Source organism: Melospiza melodia, chromosome 20, assembly GCF_035770615.1.
Source record: "Melospiza melodia melodia isolate bMelMel2 chromosome 20, bMelMel2.pri, whole genome shotgun sequence".
In the NCBI taxonomy this organism is placed as follows: Eukaryota; Metazoa; Chordata; class Aves; order Passeriformes; family Passerellidae; genus Melospiza; species Melospiza melodia.
In genome coordinates, this window is record NC_086213.1 from 7,439,106 (window position 1) to 7,461,453 (window position 22,348).

The 22,348-nt window shown below is 40.6% G+C and overlaps 1 protein-coding gene across 2 annotated transcripts in view; it reads right to left on the reverse strand.

Moving 5' to 3' along the window:
* The window catches only part of PPIL2 (peptidylprolyl isomerase like 2), a 68,125-nt gene that overhangs the window by 11,948 nt on the left and 33,829 nt on the right, over window positions 1-22,348 (reverse strand). For both annotated transcript variants that reach the window (XM_063172895.1, XM_063172894.1), the window contains exons 13-16: window positions 13,671-13,760; window positions 12,263-12,296; window positions 4,126-4,243; window positions 1,488-1,544 (exon numbers count right to left, since the gene is read on the reverse strand). In XM_063172895.1, coding sequence (XP_063028965.1) covers window positions 1,488-1,544; window positions 4,126-4,243; window positions 12,263-12,296; window positions 13,671-13,760 — 299 coding nt within the window. The remainder of the gene's footprint in view (window positions 1-1,487; window positions 1,545-4,125; window positions 4,244-12,262; window positions 12,297-13,670; window positions 13,761-22,348) is intronic.

Below are 22,348 nucleotides of genomic sequence, written 5' to 3' on the forward strand. Positions count from 1 at the left end.
GAAGGCTTTGGGGAGCACACTCCCTGCACCACAGAAAGCTCAGCTTCTCTCCAATCCTTTCCTGGTGAATTCTGGTAAAACTGAAGCACACTGAGGAACTCAGCAAAGGCACTGGAGGACTACACAGTGCTCACTGAGGCCAGGCTGCACCCAGAACTGCGGACCAGGCACATTTTCAGCTGAGCTGTCTAACACAGACATTACTTGATGAGGTGGCCAGCTCAGGTTAACAGCATTACTGGAGGGGATTTGAAGGGGTTTTTGCAAGGTGGACTCAAATTGTTGCTGAAGTGAATTAGTCCTAAGATCTGGACAAGGTAACTCCTCCAAGAATTACTGACTCTCAGCTTTTAGTATTAGAGTTTGCTTTATTTGTCTGCTTTCACAAAAGGACAAGGGAACTTTGAATTTTTCTAGGACAAACCTGAGAAAGAAAAAATAAATACATTTCCAAGAGTGTAATTATTGAAGAATCAGTATTGGAACTAACAGCACTAAAATAAAGTGCCATTAAAATGAAGCCTCAAAAGTTGCAGGCAGGGAAGATGGATTAAATATATCACTTTCACTGTGCAGCACAATTGTATGACATTCAATCAAAGTAAACAGCACATGGTTCTGTTTTCCATTACTGACTTCCAAACAAATAGAACCATGAAAGGAATAAAACCCCAAATCTACAAGTAGAAAAGATTGTAAGATTCTCAGGAGCTCCCAGTGCAGCAGGCTAGCAACATTCCCACTCCTGCCATGCGTGAGGGATGGCTGAGAACAGCTCTGCTTTACTTGTAAATACCAAGTTCCTGCAGCAGAGGAAGCAAAGAGCAAACCATAAGAAAGAGTTTGTATCTTCTTCAATAAATATCTTAATCTTTATCATGTGAAAACTTCACTGGAAAAGACTTTCAGAAGAGAATTCTTTATAAGGAATGAAGTTCTCTCACTGTCTGGGCATTGGTAGTATCTTTATATATGTGTGCATAAATATACAGATTTATACCAGTGATAATTGTCAGGAATAAAAGAAAAGAAGAATAAAATAAAAAAGAATAAGAAGGGCAGAAGCTCTGCAGAAGCTCTATTCCATGATGAAGAACAGTCCTGTCATGAGTAATTTTTCAGTTGATGGCTCATAAGAGGATGAAAGCAGTATTGAAGAGCTAATCTCTTGTGTCCCAGCAATTAACATGCACAAATATTAACGTGGTTCATTACATGACTATGATTACTTTCCTCATGACTCCTGGAGGGCCACCCACAGAAGGGAAGTGAGGCAACTTACACAGATGAAAGGAGGGGAAAAAGGCAGGGTCTGCTGACTGGCATTGGTGCAATGTTGCCCACCTCCTCATGACCAGGACAACTGGATTGTGAGCTGGAATTTTGCTCCAGTTCAATTACAAGAGTCACTAGATTCTGCTTTTTAGGCTTCAGACACACAAGGGAGAATGTCTGCTATGCTGCTGCCCAAAATATCCTTCACTTACCTTCCAAAAACTGTGTGCTTCCTGTCCAGATACGCACAGGAGCGGAATGTGATGAAGCTAGAAGGAAAAAACATATAACAGTTACCACATTGTCCCACTGACCCTCAGCAACAGCCAGCAATGCTTAAAAATGCTTAAAAATACTAAGTGTCTAAAAAAGCTTTCAGAGAGAAGCCAAGCCCCTCTCCCTCTCTGGCTCCTCTCTGGAAGGCCTGTGGACCAAACATCATTTCATGCCTCAGTATTGTGGGTTCCACCTGGATTTCTGGAGTTTTGGCTTCTCACTTTTCATCACACTAACATTTTTAAACAGTACTCCAAGAGTAGGGCCTTGCAGCAAGTCCGAAATTAATCTGAGCATCTGCCTCCTTGGCCATGCAGGCCCTGGGAGGCTCAGGCAGGGCAGGCAGACGTGCATGGGAGCAATGCTTCCTGCTTGGGAAGAACATTTCTGGTGCATGCTGGGCAGCTTGTATCCAGCAAATAAAGTTACATGACACAACAGCCTCTGCCAGTGTAAACTTCTATTTTCTGGATATTTACTTTTTGCATTTCTCTTCCCTTAAACTGCTCTGTTGGTGATCTATTTCTCCTCTGGACAGAGCACACTCGTGCTCCAGATACAAACACCCCAGAAGAATACTTTGAAGTGTCAAAAGTAATTAATTGGACTTTTAATTTTGGGGGCAGTACTTTTAAACTTAAACATGGGAACTAAAACACTAATCCAAAGCAACCTTTACTACTAAAGCATTACTCTAAAGCTTGATGCTTCTTTGGAAGTCCTGCACTACAAATGTATGAGGCAAAGGTTTCCACAGTGTGGTCTGCAGACCACGATGGCCTGTCTTGGCTGGACATGCAGTGCTGGCTCTCCTCCCTGTCTCCATCTGTTACACTACATAGGAGACAGCTAAAAATATATAAGCATTCCAAAAGCACTTTTCCATATAAGCAACTGCCTCAGGAAGTTATATGATTGGAAATAGGAGCAGCTGTAATGTTCCAGACAGTCTATTAAGATGTAGCTTGCCCTAGGAAAGCATTGGCATGCTGCAGAATGCAAACTCCTACATGGGATACACTTTACTGCTGGATATCCAATACTTAAAGTCATTATATGGTCAGTTATGTAGCATTGTAATAAAAACCCCTGAAAAATAGCAAATGTACAGGGAAAGCTTCTCATCTGTCACTACAGACAAAATAAATTAGAGACAACAGAATTAACATAACTCAGGATGGGCCCAGAGAAGTCCTGAGCATTAGTCAAGCACCACCTTGCAGGGGGATCCAGCTCTCTCTGCCCTGTAGTGACTGTCACCTATGGGGAGAGCAATTCACAGAGTCCCCAAGGCTAGAGGAGATGTATTTAAGTGCTGCCTAGGAACCTTTATAAATATGGACAGCTGGAGTCTCTTAAGGACTTACATATAAAGGAATTTCTTATTTCATTTGCAAATTTTAGGAGAACATATATAATCACATTTACAGCAGCAGATGACGTGACTCAAAATGGCACATCACTTATGGTCTCTGTAACCTCTGTTATTAGAATCCTCTTTAAAAAAAAAAAGAAGAAGAAAGAAGCCTCCACTCTCCCCTAGTTTAGCACGTGAGAGCTGGCAGTAACATCCAAATCCAAAATAAGCTGTACAGCAACTTGATCCAGCAAACTGCCCCACACGTGCTTAGGCTTAAGAATCCAAGTAAGCCTAAGAATGTGAGGCCCTGAGACAAGGCCTTGTGTTTAATTAAAGCAAAGCACACTGCTGCAGAGTTTACAAGCCATCCTAACACTCAGTATCATGAACACCAAGACCCACTCCCTCTCTCCCTCCCTGCCAAGTGACAGTTCTACACACACACACACACACACACACACACACACACACACACACACACAAACACACACTCTCTCTCTTTCCTGGGGCTCCCAATAAAAGGCCAATTTTTTATACTGCAGCACTTACAGAGCAACCAATAAACAGTTGGCTCAAAGTGACACAGAACATTTTTAAAGAACTGCAGGCAAACACCCATATTAATGTTACACATGAACAAGGCCACTACAACTTCAGTATCTTTAAGTTTTCCCTCGTTTTAGTCCTGATTCTGCTTTTGTACATTGGAAACCAAGTTATTCTCAATCCCAGATTGTACACTCTGCCATGTCTGGGTCTACACATTTCAACAGAACATTATTTAAAATCAGGTGACTAAAAAGAAGTTATATTCCCATAGAGTTCATGTTTCATCCAATTCCTTCAAGAAGTTCAATATGGAGCTGAATTCTTCATTTAAAGAATGAAGAGGTGTGATGAATGATGATAACTATAGGGGAAATAATGGGGAGGGACACTGACAAAAACAAAAACTTCAAATCATTACAACAAAAAAGACAAGTTATTGCTGATATAATGAACCCACAGGTCTTCTTGCCATGCTTCACTTTGCTCTTAGATGGGCTAAGAGCAGCTCTAGCCCTGATTGCAACATGTACCACTCAACAGAATATTTCCCTTTACTAAACTTTACATTTAGAGTAGCTCATAAAATGTCATTTTTCTTCTTAACAGAGTGAGACACAATGTCCAGAGACAACCAATACAGCACAAAAAAGAAAATGACTACTTACAACTGTGATTTGTTTGTGTTGGGTCCTGAATTTGCCATACTAAGAACACCACGTCCCGTGTGGGACAAATTGGGCTTGAATTCATCTTTGAAAGGTTTTCCCCAGTAAGATTCTCCTCCTTAAAAAAAAAAAAAAAAGAAGAAGAATGTTTGTTTTCATTAATTTCCCACTGTGTGTTGCAACAGGCACTGGCATTAAATTCAAGGTTCCCAGCACTTGCAGTCACCATGTGTTAATACATTGTTACCTCACTCCTATCTCTAGGCCAGTATTTGAGCTCGACCTTGAAATCTGGTGTTTGCAACTGGCAACATATTTCTGTGCCCTCACACTATCAGCTGCAACAGACCACACTTTATCAACAGCTTTATGTATCCTGTGCTGAAGAACAGTCAAGGATTTAATTTTTTCCTTTTGGTCCACCATAAATTTTCTCTTTTGAGACATTAAATCTTTAAAACTGGCTTCATGACAAAACACAGAGCAAAGAGTTACCAGTTTAATTGCACTCTGGATATAGCACTGCTTCTGGAAATAAAATATCAGGGAGATGAAACACATTCATAGAATGATCTAAGAATAGGAGCTATAAGCTCAAATGCTTAATCCCAGACTAAACAATGAAGAATGACGATATATGGTGCTCCAAATTAAAAGGCAAAAATTAGATACTTGGAGTAGATACCTGGATGATGTGAACACTTATGTGCAATGAAGGTAAAAGAATGATAAAACAGCACAAACCCCAGCCCCAGCCCTCCAAAACTGATTTCTTTTCTATGGCTGTGGACAGAGAGAGGGTCCGTGAGAGGTCTCCTCCTGACTGTCATTTTTACATTATTTATGACAGATCTGACATTTTCATTTGCACTTTCCTCCAGGATCATTCTTAATAAGAAAAATGAAGGCTGAGATGAGTCATAGTTTTACAGTCAAATCCATAATCTTGTTTGACAAACCATGAAAAAATATTTCACCTTAGGACAGTATTAAAAATAAAACAAACAAAACTATCCAAACAGGCAGCAAGGCTGGTCCATCTGCAGAACTGGCTCAAGAGCCCTCCAGAGTAAATGTATCACTGGAGAAGCAGCAGGTCAGGGAGGGATCTGCAGTGCTCCACAGCCATGTGAACACATAGCACAGAAAGCAATTTGGTGATATGGCTGCACACAGAAACAGTAAATAAAAACAAGGAATGAATCAGGCTCCCGCTGAAAACCTTACCCAAAAAATCACAAGAGTGCATTAAATGAGGGAAGAGTTTCAGATGATACAATGAAAACAAAGCATCTCGTATGGACAGCTGCAAGTGGAACTAAGTGAGAAATTCTGGAAAAAGCTGACCCATTAAAAAACCCAATTAATCATATTCAAAAGACCTATTAATAGAGTTGAGTGTTGCCTGCTCTGCAGTTTGACAAGAGGTGACAAAAGGGACAAAGCCTGTGGGGATTTTCTGTAATCAGGAGTACAGCAGTGGTTCAGCAATCTCTGGCTATTGAATATTTTAAGATCAGCTAAATTACATCAGCTTGATCCCATATGCCAATATTTTCCAGAGGTGGGTGACAGGGATGTGGTACAGTTGCAGGCAGCTCTAGAGGAGTTTGTGCTGTCTGAAGTTTTCAGAGGATATAGAACATGAGCACAGTCTGTTGAGATGGGACACAGCAGCAAGTGGCCAAACCTGTGAGCCTGCTACAGCCTTCATGTGCTTCCAGCTGATGGTGGAATTACAGCCAAGCTGCTGAAAGACAGTGGAATCAAGCCTGAAGCCTTCACTGGTCAGAAAAATAATTCAAAAGGAAAGAGAAAAATTGTGAATGACAGAGAGACTCTCTCTTTCTGGCACTGCAAACAACCAGACCCAAGAGCTTGCAGACAGGAGCAATGAGCCACGATCTTTAGGCTTTGGAATATTTATTTTTGTATGATTTCATTTCGGATCATGCACTGCAGGTCAGAATTCATCTCTTATGTATGAAAGCTAAGTTTGGTTCATTCTGCCTCCCTGGAAATAAGCACTAATATTTCAGCAGATAGCTACAGCCCCTGCTCTGTCTGCCATACAGCTGTTTCCAAGGCTAATTCTGTCTGCCTGGGAGCTGCAGCAGGAGCAGGGAATGGCCTGTGCAGCATTTGCCTCAAAGGCCAGACGTCCTGTGAAGGACAGAACTGAAGAGTCTGTGGAGACCTGGCAGCACAGACTGGCAAAGGGCAGAGGAGACACAGCAAAGGCACTCTGCAGAGCAGGCACAGCTTGGGGGTTTTGCTGTTGTTTTGGTTTGGTGTTTAAAAATAATTTAAAGGGAATACTTTTTTTTTCTTTTTCAAGGAAAACCCCAGAGTATTCTCCTTAAATTAAAAATAGCCTGAATGTGCTTTTCATCAAACTCCAGCTAACCTCTGGAATTGTTCCAGGCTTCAAGTATCTGCTTGAAGCAGGACTAGACAGAACAAGTCAGAAGATGGCAGGTTACATCTATACATTTTTTTAATTACTGAAATCCAGCATGACTTTCTCTGTGAAGATTAAGTACAGACCCCTCATCAGTCTAGGGCCATGGCAGCATAGTGCCTAATGCTCAGCTGGAACAGGGATTTTACATTCTTACCTTTTACTCTCCATATTAGAGCTCAAGGTAGACTTGCGAAGACCACTCAGGCTCCAAACCTGCTAATAATTATGAGGTGTTTATAAGTATCTAGCAGATTTTACTGTGTTTATTCTCAACACAGTTGGGAGGTGTGGTTGTACATTTTCTGAAAGCAGAATGGATGCAGACAGAGGAGGTGGGAGCACAGCAGTGTCTGGCTCCAGTCTTTTTATGTTACCCTTCCAGCAAATCTATGTGCCACAAAGAGAAGAGGCTCCTCCTGACATTCCCCAAATCTTCCTCAGGGTGCACACAGATCTCTGCTGGCTATATTTGGAGTCACAATGATGCAAAGCCCTGACCCCAGTGCTGATGTACCAGCCTACAAGCAAAGCCCATGGAAAACAAGAATGGACTCTGGGTGTTGCATTCACAGCTGGCAGCACTGCCTTCACTTCACCTCCCTCTCAGCTTATCTTCTGTCCAAGTGGAACTGTGTGCCTACTGAACTTGTAAATGTTCCTGAGATCCTATTACAAAAGTGCTAGAAAAGAATTCTGTGGGCTTCTGTGCTAAAAATCAGTTCACATGGCAGCAGCCATGGCCCCAGCACGTACTGCCACTGGCTGGATTGGTGTTGGGAATAATTACAGCCTGCACATGGGAATGTCCTGCTTGCACAAAGCTGGGAATGCATTTGGGATCAGCCACAGAAATACAGTGCCATTAAACAGCATTTTACCTGCACAGTGTCTAATGCCTTCAGAGTTTTTGTACAATTCTGTAAAATAAAAATCACATGCCTACTCAGATGCACATGATTCAAAGCTGCAGGAAGCTGGGAGACAATTCCATGCATTCTCCTTTTTAAAATAAATTCTCTTAAATTAAAGATGTGTTTAACTCATTCTCGCACAGAGATGAAATGAAACAGACCACACAGCTCTTAGAAAAGAACATTAATAATTTCTGTGGCTATCCAGAGTGGCAAGATATATTTAGCTCGTACTGAAGCATGATTAGTTATTCAGTCTTGTATCTGCATTCTGTGCTGATAGTAAACAGGTGAACAGATTTAAACTGACATCTGAAGCAGTCACACATCAGCAACTACACAGAAAAAAAGCCACATTTTCAGACTGCCTTTTGATCTCAACCAGGTTACTCTTTCGTAGTCTTTGTTCCTACTAAAAGCATGTAAGTTTTTTTGAGGTACGATCACAGATTTTGTGCAACTTTCTTGCAAAGAGCTGAGAGATGCATCTAAAGCTTCAGAAATGTAGCATTCCAAAAGCCAGGTGTGGGCTGAGAATCATCATTCATGACAGTTGTGATTTTAAATAAATCCTTCCTTTTTCTGGCTTAAAAATTGCTAAGCAGCGGTAAGGAAGTAGGAGGGTTCTGATTCACAAAAATGATGGCTTACTTTCTGTAATTTTCTTCTTGTCATTTGGAACAACGAGGCACATAATAACATCTGACACTTCTGTAGAGCTTTCCAAGTGAGATTCTGGAATCCTTTTGCAAATATGAAAGCCTTAGCTCAGGCAGTAAGTGCTTCCCTCCTCTCAGATAAGAGGATATGGAACTCAACCCCACAAACCTGAGAATGGATGTGCACAGGGACTGCAGATTAAAAGGAGAATATTCTAGATAAAAAGGTCTTGCTCCTGCTTTTGCTGCACTACAATCATGCAAGAAAAGGGGCTCTAAAACTGGCACAGTTAAGGAACTTGCCATCTTAGGAAATCACATTGCATTGATCAAGTTTGTCCAGAGTCCTTTACTATTGACATTTCAGAGGAGCTCTTCTTGCTGCCAAACAAAATGCAATTCCCATCTACCAGTAGTATTTCATCCTGGACTTTTACAGCTATAATGTGCCTCCTTTGTGCCCTCCTGGATTCATAAATCACAGGCTGATTCATGAGACCTTCCAATAGGTTGCAAGAAAGAGTAGCTGAAAAAAGCCTGTGCTGCTTTGAAAATGTGATGCTTTGCATATATTCTCCCTTTTTCATACAAAAGGGTTAGGATATTAAACCTATTTTTTCTACATGCAAATTTTCTTCTATTATTTGGAACACTGAAAATACAGAGCAGCTGCTCCACTTGCACGACCGTGAGTTAGAATTACTCACAGTGTTCAACCACTTACTTGTTATGAACAGCAGGAAAAGAGATACATCACAAATCTAAAATTCATTTTCAAATAATTAATCATTACCAAGAATGACCATGACTCAGCTTATTGCTCTGAATACTGCCTCTATGGGTGGTTATTTTGTTAGAGAAGAAATAAGCTGCTGTACCACAATAAAATTTCTCCCAGTAGTCTTATGAAAGAGAAAGGTGAAGGCTCTAGGAAAATGAGTCTGGTCCTCCAAATCAGTGTCATCCTTGCAGCACTGTGTATCTGACTGCTCTGGCAGTGCAGGTCTGACAGCTGAGCTAAGGTAAAACTCTATTCCCCACTCTTTTCTCGGGGTGGTATCTCAGCTCCCAGATGCCACAATGCTAATTTCCACCCTTCTCCATTCCAAGCTAACTGCTGAGTACCAGAATTAGCTGTCCTTCACATGTCTGCTGGGTCACATTTGCTTTTATGACAGTCCAGGACAGACTCAAGAAGGACATACTGGGGAGCTGAATAACAAACAACAAAGCTCAGGGTGCTTCCAGAGAGAACAGCTCAGCTGGGGCAGCCTTGGGAGAGGATGGTCAGTGACAACCAGCCTGGCATTTACCTCTGGGAGCTGTTTTAAAACACAAGCACAGTTAATCCAGGTGAGCCAAAGCACAGCTACAGTCTGTGTATGTATGACAAGTCACCTTCTGGCATGTTGTACTAATTGTGCCCAAATCCACCCAGAAGATGAACAGTCCTGGGCTTAGTTAGCAATGGAGTGGGTGATCATCTCAGCATCTGGGGGCTGCAACCTTAAACCTGACACCCTGACACATGGCATGAATGTCAGATGACAGAAACCAAATGGTGGGAAGATATTCGAACAAGTCTGTTCAAGTTCCTGATGAACAGGAATAATTAAATAAATAGAGGAAGAATATATGAAGGCTTAATGCATGTTCCATGTATCAGTTAAGAAAAGGGGTTTTTTTCCAGAAAAAAAAAGAAAAAGGCCAAATCTCTTAGCTAGAAATCATCAGTTCAAGCAGAAGGTTCTGTGTGAATGAGGAAACAAAGTATGTTCTTTTTGCTCTGAAGTATTCCTACAAAAAGCTCTAATAGAAACAGTTTATAATATTGACATTTAAAGGGTAACCTCCAAATAGTCCTCCCTATTGCCAATTGAAATATCTGGGAAGAAAGCCCTGTTCTGTTCTCATATGCTTCTCTGATATTACAGAAGTCAAGTTATTTATTCTAAAGCTCATTTAATCTTACAGACTTTTTTTAGCTTTCAAAGGTGCATCTTTTTTTTCCCCTTCTAAGAAGCAGCGAGTCAAAAAAAAATACTGAAATCCCTTCCAGCAGAAGACATAAATAAAGGGAATTTATCCTGCAAATAACAAACAAGCCACAGGCAAAAATGGTACAAAGTACTGAATCCCAGTGCTTTGCTCCAAAGCTTTCCTAAAGTGAATGCCTGTGATCACATGAATAATGCACAAACAAATGGACCAACATTTTTACAGCATGGGAGCCCAGGAGAGCATCAGTCCATCTGCCCTGCCAGAGCAGTGCTGCTGAGCTGAACCCTCCTCTGGCTGCCCTGCTGCCAAGGGAACATCCAGCCTCAGGTCTGGCCACCTTCTTACAGCTCCAGACACACAAGTGGAATTTCTGCCTCACAGTCAAGTGCCCTGGATCTATCCAGTTAGTCAAGAACAAATCCTGACAGACTACTTGCACTCTGTGAACTGTCTAAGCAGCTTCACTGAAGTATTAAACACAAAGGCATGACAGTTCAAGAGCAATCTACAGCCCACCAGGCTCCCCATTTAGATTTCCTTGTGATATTATAATATTCAATAAGCAATTAGGTAAAGACATATAAAATTCAACTGTCTTAAAAATATAAAAGCCATTCAGGTGCAAAGAAGACATTTGCACCATTTGGACTCTACAATAATTGCAGCCAGTCTCTAAAAATCTGCAAGACTCATGTCTATTTGAGTGCACACTGTTCATTTCATTAGAACTTTAATAGTCCTGACAGATGTTTGCGAGACATCTCGCCTGCGATATCCTCATCTTTAATTAAGAATGACAAGGAGGAAAACAAGATGGAAAATACTAGAGGTCATTAGACTCCTTTTTTAAAGTGAAAGAATATATGTAGGAGGTTTTTCATCCTATGTGCTTATTAGCACTTCACTTCCTGCTGGCAGAGGCAGTGGAGCTGAGCCTTGCCCTTCAGTGCAGCAGTGATGCCAGTCCTCTGCCTCTGTTAACTCTGCTGTCTTACAGCACTTCTGCATTTGCACAAATAGAAGCTGGGATGACACCAGCAAGTTAATTTTCATTCCACAGCAGGATCTGAACTCCACCCTGCAAGGGTGAGAGGTGTTTGAGTCAACCTATTAAATCTCTCCCGTCTCCTGACACCTCTTTAATTTCTCATTTCAAAAGATGTTCCTAATTATGTCTTTTGGGATTTGAACCAAAACTTTATGTATAAAAAAATAAAATCACATCTGACAGTCCAAGCATAGATGGTAACAGTTCTTGTTAATGGGTTTTTGCCATCAAAACACTGAACCTTTAACTAGTCTCAAATCCTGCAATTGTTGATTATCACATACACTTCAAGAAAAGGAGGCAACGTACAGTAACATAATTAACACAGTAAATAGAGCTAAAGTATTTAAGCAGGGGAGGAGCTGGGGATGCTGGTGACAGACACAAGTGGGCACATAGAAGGTGCATGAGGAAAATGAGCAAATTTACAGCAGTGACCAGAGGTATTTCATGACCTATCTCCTGTGGTGGGCAATGCTGTGACACCCTTCACTGCTCTGCCCCCTGACCATTCCTGCTATGACTGTTCCCAGATCTTCAACCAAGGGAGAAAGAAGAGGAGGAAGAATTTGTAGCCGTGATCCCCAAAAGTAAGAAAAAGAGCAGCTTGGGCATTACAAGGCAACTAGCTGGGAGAACAGATGGTGTCTGGCCAATCACCAATTTTAAGGCAGGTCTCAAGTATATCATTAACACTGAATTTGAAAGCAACTTTGCATGAATGTGTTTCTTCCTTTATTCTTTGCCCTGGAAGACCAGCTGTAAAATCATTATAATTTTCATTTATTTATTTTCTGAAGGAAAGAGGAAGCAAAACCCACAAGAATTCTGCATGGAAGAGTGCCCAAGCTTTAGACTGAGAATATATCGGATGAAATTTTGAACATAGTCAACATGGTCATAAAAATATATCAAGAAAACCTCTGTTTTAAAGTAAACACAATGTCCCACTTACCATCATTTAGCAAATTTTAATTTTAAATTGTCTGGAAGTAAATGTAACAACACAGCCCACGAAGTGAGAACAACTTACTTGATTCAAACTCAACCTTACCTGTTCCTGTTCCAGTCGGATCACCTCCTTGGATCTGCAGAATTACAATTAAATCAGTGTTACATATGCATCTATGTGAAAGACATTAAATACAAACCATAAAAGCCAATGGTGCTCAATTTTCTGCCTTCTATATTGTGTCATGTTGACGAGTCAGCAACAAGGAAACCATTACTTCTTATTTGGAGCTTACTATCAGGTGGCTGTCATCCCTGACATTGCTTATCCATAAGCAGAATGGCAGTTTCATAAAAATAATAGGTCTTTTATAGGTAAATAGGGAAAATAACTAATCTCAAATGGGTTAACCAGATCATCCTTTTTATTATGTGCTGAATCAGAACCTGCTTTTTAACTGATGATGCACTGCTTTTGGAACTGAAAAGGCTTTACATTTTGCTACCAACCCTCCACACAATGGGAAGGCAAGAAAAGGGGGAAAATGGAATATTTTTTTGTATCTGAATCTGTATCCACTCACTACCTCCAGCAGGAAAAATCCTCATGTGAAACCAATCTTTGAGTAACAAAACAGTGTATTAATTACTGTACATGCAGGATCTACAGAAATAATATTCAATGCCTTATGCCAGTGGAGGGAACATGACATGATCAGTTTCAAAGTAATAGCACACAAGCACAATTGTAGTTGTGAGCTTAACTATGAACTGAGATACACAGTGCTGTCAAAAGAAAAAAAGCTTTTTGTAGGATGACAGGACAGAATGTAACATCCAGTAATGTTCCCTGTGAGATGTGCTCTGCCTTCAGGATCAGGTTGTTCATTCTTCTGAAAGGAAGTTACAGGGCAGCTACAATATCCTAAGCTGCCTGGACTGTAACTCTGTAAATAAAGATCTTTGACCACCAAAGACACAGTTCAGGAACACAAGGTGCTCTTTAACTCCTTTACAAGAAACCTGGGCACCCAGTGCTGGAGCACACTAGGAAAGGATAACCTGATAATATCCAAGTACCACAGCCTGAAACAGAAATTCAGATGCTTGCTAAAGTTTCATCTGAATGGGATTTCAACAGGCCACAATATTACTTATCCAAATTTGCATTTCCCTCTCTCTCCTTCTGTTCATTAACCACCCACCCACATCTTGGGGAAGATAACAAGAGCCAAGGCAATGACTCTTCAAGGCTTTGTCTGGAATGGCAGCAAATGCAGTGCTGAATGCAGTGATGTTCTGAGTGACAATGTTAGTCAGACAATTGTCAGTAACACCCAGAAATACACATGGTACAGGTAAGGACAACCCTCATTCTGATGGTATATTTGATACACTTCTATTGCAAGTTGTCATGCATGGAACCACCTAAACCTGAGGTAAGTTAAATATATGGGATATTTTGAGTACATCATATATTATGCATTACACAGGAGTTTTTTAATACTCACCACAAAATTCCGAATTGATCGGTGAAAAATTGTTCCATCGTAATAGTTCTTCTTGCACAGCTTGATGAAGTTTTCACATGTTCGGGGTGTCTGAAAGACAACAGCAAGTTTTAATTAAGCACAACCTTTAACCAGTCATTACAGTGGTTACAAGAATCACTTCTCACTTGTGCCTCACAAAGGAACAAACATGCAGGACTAGAAGAGGATGGAGGCTCTGTCTACAGGAAAAAGTCTGTAATAAAGCTTCTTTTAAGGTACACCAGAGAGACACACACTGTGTTAAATAAATTAAACCCAGACCTTCCAATTAGCACTAAGAAGTGCTGAACATTAGCTCAGGTAACAGGAGTTCCCAGCTGACATCTTGATGGTGAGCCCAGGTAAGCTCAGAGACTTGCAAGTCACTGAGTTCCAGCAGTGCATCACAACCCTGTTCCAAAGGAGGTTTCTAGCACTGAAAAATGGTAATTTACCAGAGTCAGAATGAACCTGACCTCTCTGCTCCACTATTTCAAAGTGAGCACATTGACACTAACTGGGAGAGAAGCATTTGGTCCTCTTTACCACTTGGAAGTAACAATGGGACTGACCCAAGTCACTGGAACACAGGAAAAATAAAAAAAAAAAAACAACAAATTGTTTTCAAAGCTGTAAATAAAAATTTAAGATGCTAAATATATTCCCAACTTCTAATTCACTTTTACAGTGCAAATTAAAGTAATTTAGTGAATTTATGAGTCATGATATTCAAACAGTACCTTCTGAAAAACTTTACTTTCCACCTCATCATCCTTCCACTGTAATTGCATGGATTCTCTTCTCTGCAATACTATAATACCTTCAGACAAACAAACACAAGTACAGAAACAGCTGTTTTCTATACTTGGACATGTTTGCCAACTCCACTGTGGATTATGTGCATAAATCTATTTCAGTTTTACAAAAGAATACATCTAACTGAGTTCTTAGAGGCCTTAAAAATATCCTTATTGCTGGATGTGGTGGCAAATAAAGCCCAGCATGAGCTGCAGGGGCTGTAGGTGAGCACACCCAAGACCTGTCCTTGTGAAAGGCACCAATTCACTTTGCACTGCTGTGACTTCACTCCTGGTCTGGGAACCGCTGAGGGACAGAGACTGAGCTATGCAACCTGAACTGACTTAAAAGCAAAAAAAAAAAAAACCACCAAGGCCAGCCTGATTATAACAATTTAAGGATGAAATAATCTGTATCTCTTGAAAAGCCAGTCCATACAAGTATTCATCCAGAACCCTACAGAGCTTCAATTTTCTGTATTTTCTCATCTGAAACACAATCCCTCTCACTCCTCCTTATTTACACTGAAATGTCTCTTAATTTTCCAAACAAACTTTACTTGTCATTATAAATTCTCAATATTGATTCCTCCTTAATTACTCTACTCAGATGACAGTTGTCAGCTGGGCCACAAGTGAAAAAATTAGCAAATTCTAATCTTACACCAGCCATTCTTTTAGATTTCCTACAGAATTCATTACTGAGTAAAATGGTAATGGTACCATAATGGCTTTATTGTAGAATGTCACCAAGACATGTACTTAGGTGGCATCTTGAGGGCAACTCATAAGTATTTAACTATATTCCATAAAACTGTATCAAGCAACAGGAGGTTCTCCTACAGTTTCAATGTTTATAGTAAATGTGATATTTTTTGCTTTAAATTCAACATATATGCTTTCAAATAATCTTTGTACTTAATCTTTCTAGTAAAATTCAACCCCTGAGAATCACTTGTAAAGCAGAGGTGTCCTTTATAAGACAATATCATAACAGCATTGATCCTAGCATTTTGCTATTAGTTATTACTTGTGGAAAATGTCAGTAAGGATAAAAATAAGTTTAAAAATTTCTTTATGAATCAGAAATGGAATCAGCAGCTTTTAGCCCAGGGCACTTTATGTCATGAGAGCCAAGCACTCTTTGGAGAGAGAGACATAGTTAATAAGTTCTCAAGGGGGAATACAGCAACCTGTAATTAATTTTTCACAAAAAAATGAAACCAGGCAAAAGACTGAGTCCCCTAGGAATGGACACCAAATAATCTAAATTTGCACAAAGCTGATAACCCAAACCAGACTTCCTATTTATTTTCAAAACATGATTTGTAAAATATACATCAAAAAAACTGTCTCCAGTAATGTATTTTTTATGCAGGACCTGTGCTGACCCTTCTCTCTAAATGGATTTTTAGCTATTATACCCTTTCCCAGAAATAAGCTTTTTAAATGCAACTTCAGAAATATTTAGTATACATGCAATAGTCATTTCACTGCAAGGTTTTCTTTAAATAATTGCCACCAAATTGGTTCCCATGGTCACCTCATGCATCACAGAGATACATTTGGCAGGTAAACAGTTCCTTAGCAACATTACCACTACCTTTTATAGTGCTTTTTAGCAGACACAAATAAGGAGGTTTGCATTCAATCAGTAATAAACCCCAGTTTCAGTCATGCAGTAAATCTAGAATATCTGGCTCAGATTATCTGATTTATTCAAAGCAGTTAATGTTCTTGCCAAATCTCACACTGCCAAGCACATTTCAGGGATTTTTTAAAGCAGCATCCTGTCCAAAGCAGGAGAAAAAGGCTCGAGGTTGATGGGGAAGGTGCAGATCCTCAGTAATGAAGTTGTGTCCTGCACTGACCACACAAACAAGGCCAGTCTTTGAAGTCTTTGTTTCAACTACAAAGACTGATGACATATAAATACACATAAACAAACCTGACTCTGTTATTTGATATAAGATCTTGTGGCAGATGTCAGACTCCCATTCCCTGAATGCAAAGCTGTCTGCTTCTTCAGGAATTTCCTGCACAGCACTTTTCTCACACCATTTCTGAAGGAGGAGGGGATGGTCAAGGCACCTGGAAATGCAGGAGGTGACCCTGATGTCTTGTTCTCTCACCACTGACTGTGTGCTCCAGGTTCTCTTTTTGGTTCTGGCTGGTTTTGTTTTAAATTGGCCTCAACAGCAACAGCTAATTTTTCCCTCTTTATCCCTTTTACATTAAGGAGGAAATGACTGAAATTATTTTATTCTACTGACTATGACTTTGACCTATATGTAAGGAAGTCTAGGGAAAAATGCAACCATGTTGACCTGATCTGAAATCCACTGACAGAAAACATGGTTTCAAATCTACTGCAATATCTTCTCAGAATGATGCAGTGAAAATCCTAAAGAGGAAAATTTAAAAATTGTGAAAGGCTTTTCTGACCAAAGAATGTGGTAGGAGAGCCCTGAGAAATCCTCCTTTTCTTAGGTCAAGTTGGGACCATGTAAGTGACTGCAGTGTCTCTATGATGTCCTTCAGCTAAAGACACTTCTCTTTCCAAATGACAAATAGTAAGAAGAAAAATTTTATTTATACCAAAAATGAGTCACCTGCTCCAACTGTGCTCCCTATTTATTTCATAGATGCCAGATAACTGTCTTTCAACGGCTGAAAATTCACACCCAAGACAAGCAGTAAAAATTTAATAAATGCTTTGAGACAGGAATCCAGAAGAGTATTTATCCCAGAAGATGCCACAAATGCTTTGCTTGGCTCACAGATATACATATTTAATGGGGCCACAGCCCAATGGTTTTCTAAGTAGGTTTAAGTCTCCATATAGCGAACACACTTAGTAGTGTGGAAACACCAGCACTCTACCAGTTACTATGCCCAGACAAATTTCAGAGTTAATGAGAGATTGCTACAAAGAATGACCCTGCAAAAATAGCAGTAACAGGAGACTGTGAAATAATTATACTCAGAAAACACTGAAGAAAGGAATATACAATTTAGAAAACCAAAGCAAAACAGAAAAAAACCCTGAGTGCTTACTACAAACTCCTAGGATAAATGCAGATTTTATTCGAGCCAATTTCAGTTTCCATTTTGCCAGCAAGGGTGGCTCCATGCCAGGTAAAATTCATCTCTCCTGCTGCATCCCGAGACCTGAAGGGTGGGACCAACCAAGCCAGGTCCCTATCTGATTTCCCAGTCTGCAGCTGTCCTTTCTCATTAGTCACAATGGTTCATTACATTTGTAAAAGTTACCTTAACTCAGAATCTCTACTGGGCAGCGAAGAGCCAAACAGGAGGAGATGAAAACCTGCGGCACTCCTGTTGCCAAGGTGCGGGAGATGGGAAAAGAGGGAAGAGCTCCTGAGTTGTTGCCATGACTGCAAGGAAAAAGGCTTTACTATGTGAAGAGCTAATCATTTCAAAATGCTCCATCCCTTGAGGATGTGCATGAACCTTGAAGGGAAATTTCACACTAAGCATTCAGAAGCTGTCATTCGCACATCTGTATAATTTTCTTGTGCTAATTTCACTTCCCTTTTATTTCTTTTTTTCTCTCTAAATTGGATGAACCGTAGTAGTGGCACTAAACCACAGAGCCTTGCTATATGCTCATTAACCCTATGTTTCAAAGCAGAAAATAATGAAAAGCTCACTCCTCTCAAATTAAAATTGCATACTACAGCCTTCATCTTATCACACAAATGCCAGAATTCTGCTACTAAGAGGCATGAACTAGTGATGGAAATTTCTAAAGCTTCAAACAATGCTTTCCATTTTCTTAACATAGATCTCCTTTACAATGCAAGGTGGATTTTGCTTTGCTTTAATCCATTTATGTACTTTTACAGAGAGCATTTTTTATCTTGTAATTGTTCATTCAGCAACTCTTCTAATGTGTGAGCCCATAACAAGGTGATTTGGTAAGGTTTAAACTCAGTTTCCCCTCTACCTTTCAATTTGTAGTACTCAGCCTATCAGAAGAGAATTTAGCAATAAAAGCTTCGTTTTATTTATGGCTTTGTCAGAGCTAAATGTAATAGTACAATTTCAGGAATCACCACTTGGTGATTCAGGTGCAAATGTCTGTTCCCTCCTCCAAGCCATGGAAAGAAATATGTAAATGTTTCAGTGTCCAATACTGTTCTGGAAGGCCATTTAAACCACCACGTTTCACTTTGCACCAATGAACTACGAGCACATTCCCTTTGTTTCACAGGAACAGGGACAAGAAAACCCAAAACTCCACAAAGCCTGGTGCAAGAGCATGGGAAGAATTTCACAGTGAGAAGACATGACATTTCCCACAGGAGAAACATTCACTCCAGACCTAAACACCATTCCCTGCCAGCTCCACTTTCCTGCTAACAGTTCCCCAGTGTGAGAGAGGGACTGAGCCAGTGACAGGTGATGGTGGCAAACAACAGCTGCCTGTGGTGGTTCAGTTCAAGAAAGCCACAGTTCATCTAAGGGACACAATTCTCAACTGGTTATACCACGAGCAAACGTGTTCAGGCAATTTGTGATCCATGATCAGAAGAGCACAGTTCCAGAGAGTGAGCACTGGGAGACATGAAAGCATTGGGGGGCACTGTGGGGTAAAACACTCAGCCAGACTCCTACTGATAATAAAAAAGAATCAGAACAAGTTAACTATGCCTTGGGAAATAGATTGCTGACTTGATAGCAAACATTTGCCTATTTTGCTACCTCAAAGCCTCTAAGTTTGCTTAGAACAAAGAGCAGAATTAATGCATTCTCATTACGCAGAAAGTCACTGTAATTTAATCAGCTATTTAGCAAAGACTTCAGCAGATAGCTAAATTTCACTTTTAAAAGGCATTTCTTCCACAACACTGACGTTCACGATGTTACTGAAAACTTTTCTGAAGTCTAAGCAAGATGCTCAGCTTAGACAAGATGCCAGTAAAAAGATTACACACTTCAGTTTTAGTTCTCACATTCTTGCAAACACAGGGACAATCAATCAGTTTAGCTGAGCACAACTCAAATTAAACAAGGCATCTAATTCACTCATCTAATTTGTCAATGTTAACTACTAGTTCTCCAGAGGCAGAGTCAGCCACAGCTACTCCTTTTCCTCCAACTTACATTTACTGCAGTGGTAGAAAAGAAAACAATCCTCTCCCCACCTCACTGCCCCCTCCAAATTTGTCATCACACAAGGGTCAAGGAGCTGGTCAGAGAGCACAGTGCAGGGCTGGGTGCTGATGAGGATGGACTGTAAGCAGGACAGCACAAGTGGGTACAGTCTAAATGAGGATGCAACTTTAATTGCTCAAGCAACCTCCAGCAGCTTAAAACTTGGAGTAAAACAGTTCCCACAGTGGCTCCCTGGCATTTCATCCATCTGCAGCTGCCTGCACATAAATTCCACCTTTTCGGAAGATGCAACCTGTAACAATTTCCACACTAGACAGAGAAGCTCTGGTAGCTGTCAACCTCCCAAGGTCACCCTGCTCTCATCAGAGCAGCCAAGGTACAAACAAGAAACACGTCAGAGAAAGATGAAGAGCAGCAGCTGTGTAACTCCAGAACACCCACCTCATCCTCGGATTTGGGATCACTCATGGCAGGCACAGCTGCCATGGGATGGCTGCACCTCATGTCTGAAAATGTCAGAAATAAGGGGCACGATCCAATAACACCAATTCCCTTCCCAGATCCAGCTTGCCAGGGCAGCTGGGAAGGCAGAAAGGGTCCAAATGAGCAAAATGCCTTTCCACCAATTACTCAGTGCCAAAGGCTTCCAGGAAAACACACAGACAGCCCAGGGCAGCAGGGACAGCTTCAGGGAGAGGTGGCTCAGCATGTAAAGCTGTGGGAATAAGGAGGAAGGGGGGACACTTAAAAGGATGATGTTTGTCTTCCCAAGTAAACATTATGGTGATGGAGCTCAGCTTTCCTGGGGATGGCTGAACACCTGCTTGCCCTTGGGAAGTGCTGAATTAATTCCTTATTTTGCTCTGCTCGTGCGTGCAGCTCTTGCTTTACCTGTTAAACTGCCTTTACCTCAGCCCACAAGTTTTCCCCTTTTCTGATCCTCTCCCCCACCCCACGGGTCAGGGAGTGAGTGAGTGGCTGTGTGGGGATTAGTTGCTGACTGGAGTTAAACCAGGACAGGGTGTTATGCCCCCAAAGTTAAAACTATTAAAATATCAGCTTCCAATCACTCAGAACAACCTAGAAGTGTCCTGCTCATCAAGATGGCTGTGCAGAGCCATCCTACTCTCAGCCCCAAAGAGCAATAATCTGTCTGCTATTGTACCACTTGGAGGAAAAAACACACCAAGAAGTAACAACATCCTCTCTAACAAACATTTTTTAAAAACACATCCAGCTCTTCTACTGGAAAAACACAGCTTTGTTTGTTCTTAGTTTCTGTTGACAAGAACTCTCAAAGTTGAGAGTTGCAGCTCTTCCTATAATGGCCTATTTTGAAGAAAAAATAATAAATAAGCCATTACAACCATGCCAAGACCACTGTATTTCATACCTCCAATCCTATTACCAAATGAACAGATACTGGTAAAACATCAGCCAGATATTTCCCAGACAGTACCATGTTGACAGAAAGCAAATAGAATGAAGGTTTAAATCAGAAAGAAAATGAGAGATTCAGGAAGACTGGAAAACCTCGTCATGCCAGGAGGTCAAAGGATTTTTTCAGCAACTCACTTCTTTGCCAGTGGAAATGGATAAGAAGTTTACAGGCTTCTGATCTTCAGAACAGTCCCTCACACAAAAGGAGAGGTGATTTCAAAGAACAGGGGCTGGATTACACATTTATAGATCACAGGCATATTTAACAGGTCAGAGGGCCTAAAAAGATTAAAACATCAATGTTTGTAGAGTAACAGCCTCTTGGGAAAGCTATGCCAAGGCATCATCATTAAGCAGAGTTTGCCAGGCCCTAAAACCTCAAACAGCATTTGTGGAGCGTCAGATGGAGCTTTGAAATCCATCTCACATTCTTCTTTGTTTTGCCATCTTGCCCTTAAACCTTAAAGTACTAAACCTGAGAGAGAGAGAGGTGAATTTATAAAACCTGCCATGGCAGCTACAGATTAGGATTTGATTACAGCTCTTGGCATGTGCTAAACCACCAGATCATCACCCAGTGACCACTTGTAGGCAGAAGACACACCCAGCAGAGAAGGGAGATAGAACATCAAACCACGTGTTCATCATTTTGACAGGGTCTTCTGGAGCATTGCATTTACATATTTATTTATATGTATATATATATGTATTTAAAAATGGCTCTTCCACCACCTACAAGGTAAAACTCCATCACTATAGTGACTAATGCAGCAGAATTCACATGGATAATATGCAGTTGTTCCCAGCAGCAACTTGATTAAAGCAACTGAAAGAACTTGAGGAGACCAGAAAAATCACAGTAAATAAAATACAAGAAATTCAGTGATAATCATTGCCTTTCATCAGTTATTTCTTCAGAATTTATGTGTTTGACATGCATGGGACTAGAACTGAAAGAATAACACTTGTTGGATGTCATTAAATCTTCTGTACTTGCCAGAATTACTTCTGGCAAGTAGAATTTTTGTAAATTTTTATCCAATTAATGCATACAACAAATGTTTCTTATGTGCAGCTGAACTCAACTTCCTGGAAAACATCCCTACAAATGGCCACCTGATTAGTCCCCATCAGGAGGAACATACTGTATCTGAATAGGAGGATCGGGGGAAAAACAAATGACCAAAAATGCAGTAGGTACACTGCTTTTATCCCAAGAAAGAACAGCACCTTTGCTCATCTGAGGCACAAATTCAAAAGGGTGGGAAAAAACCCGGC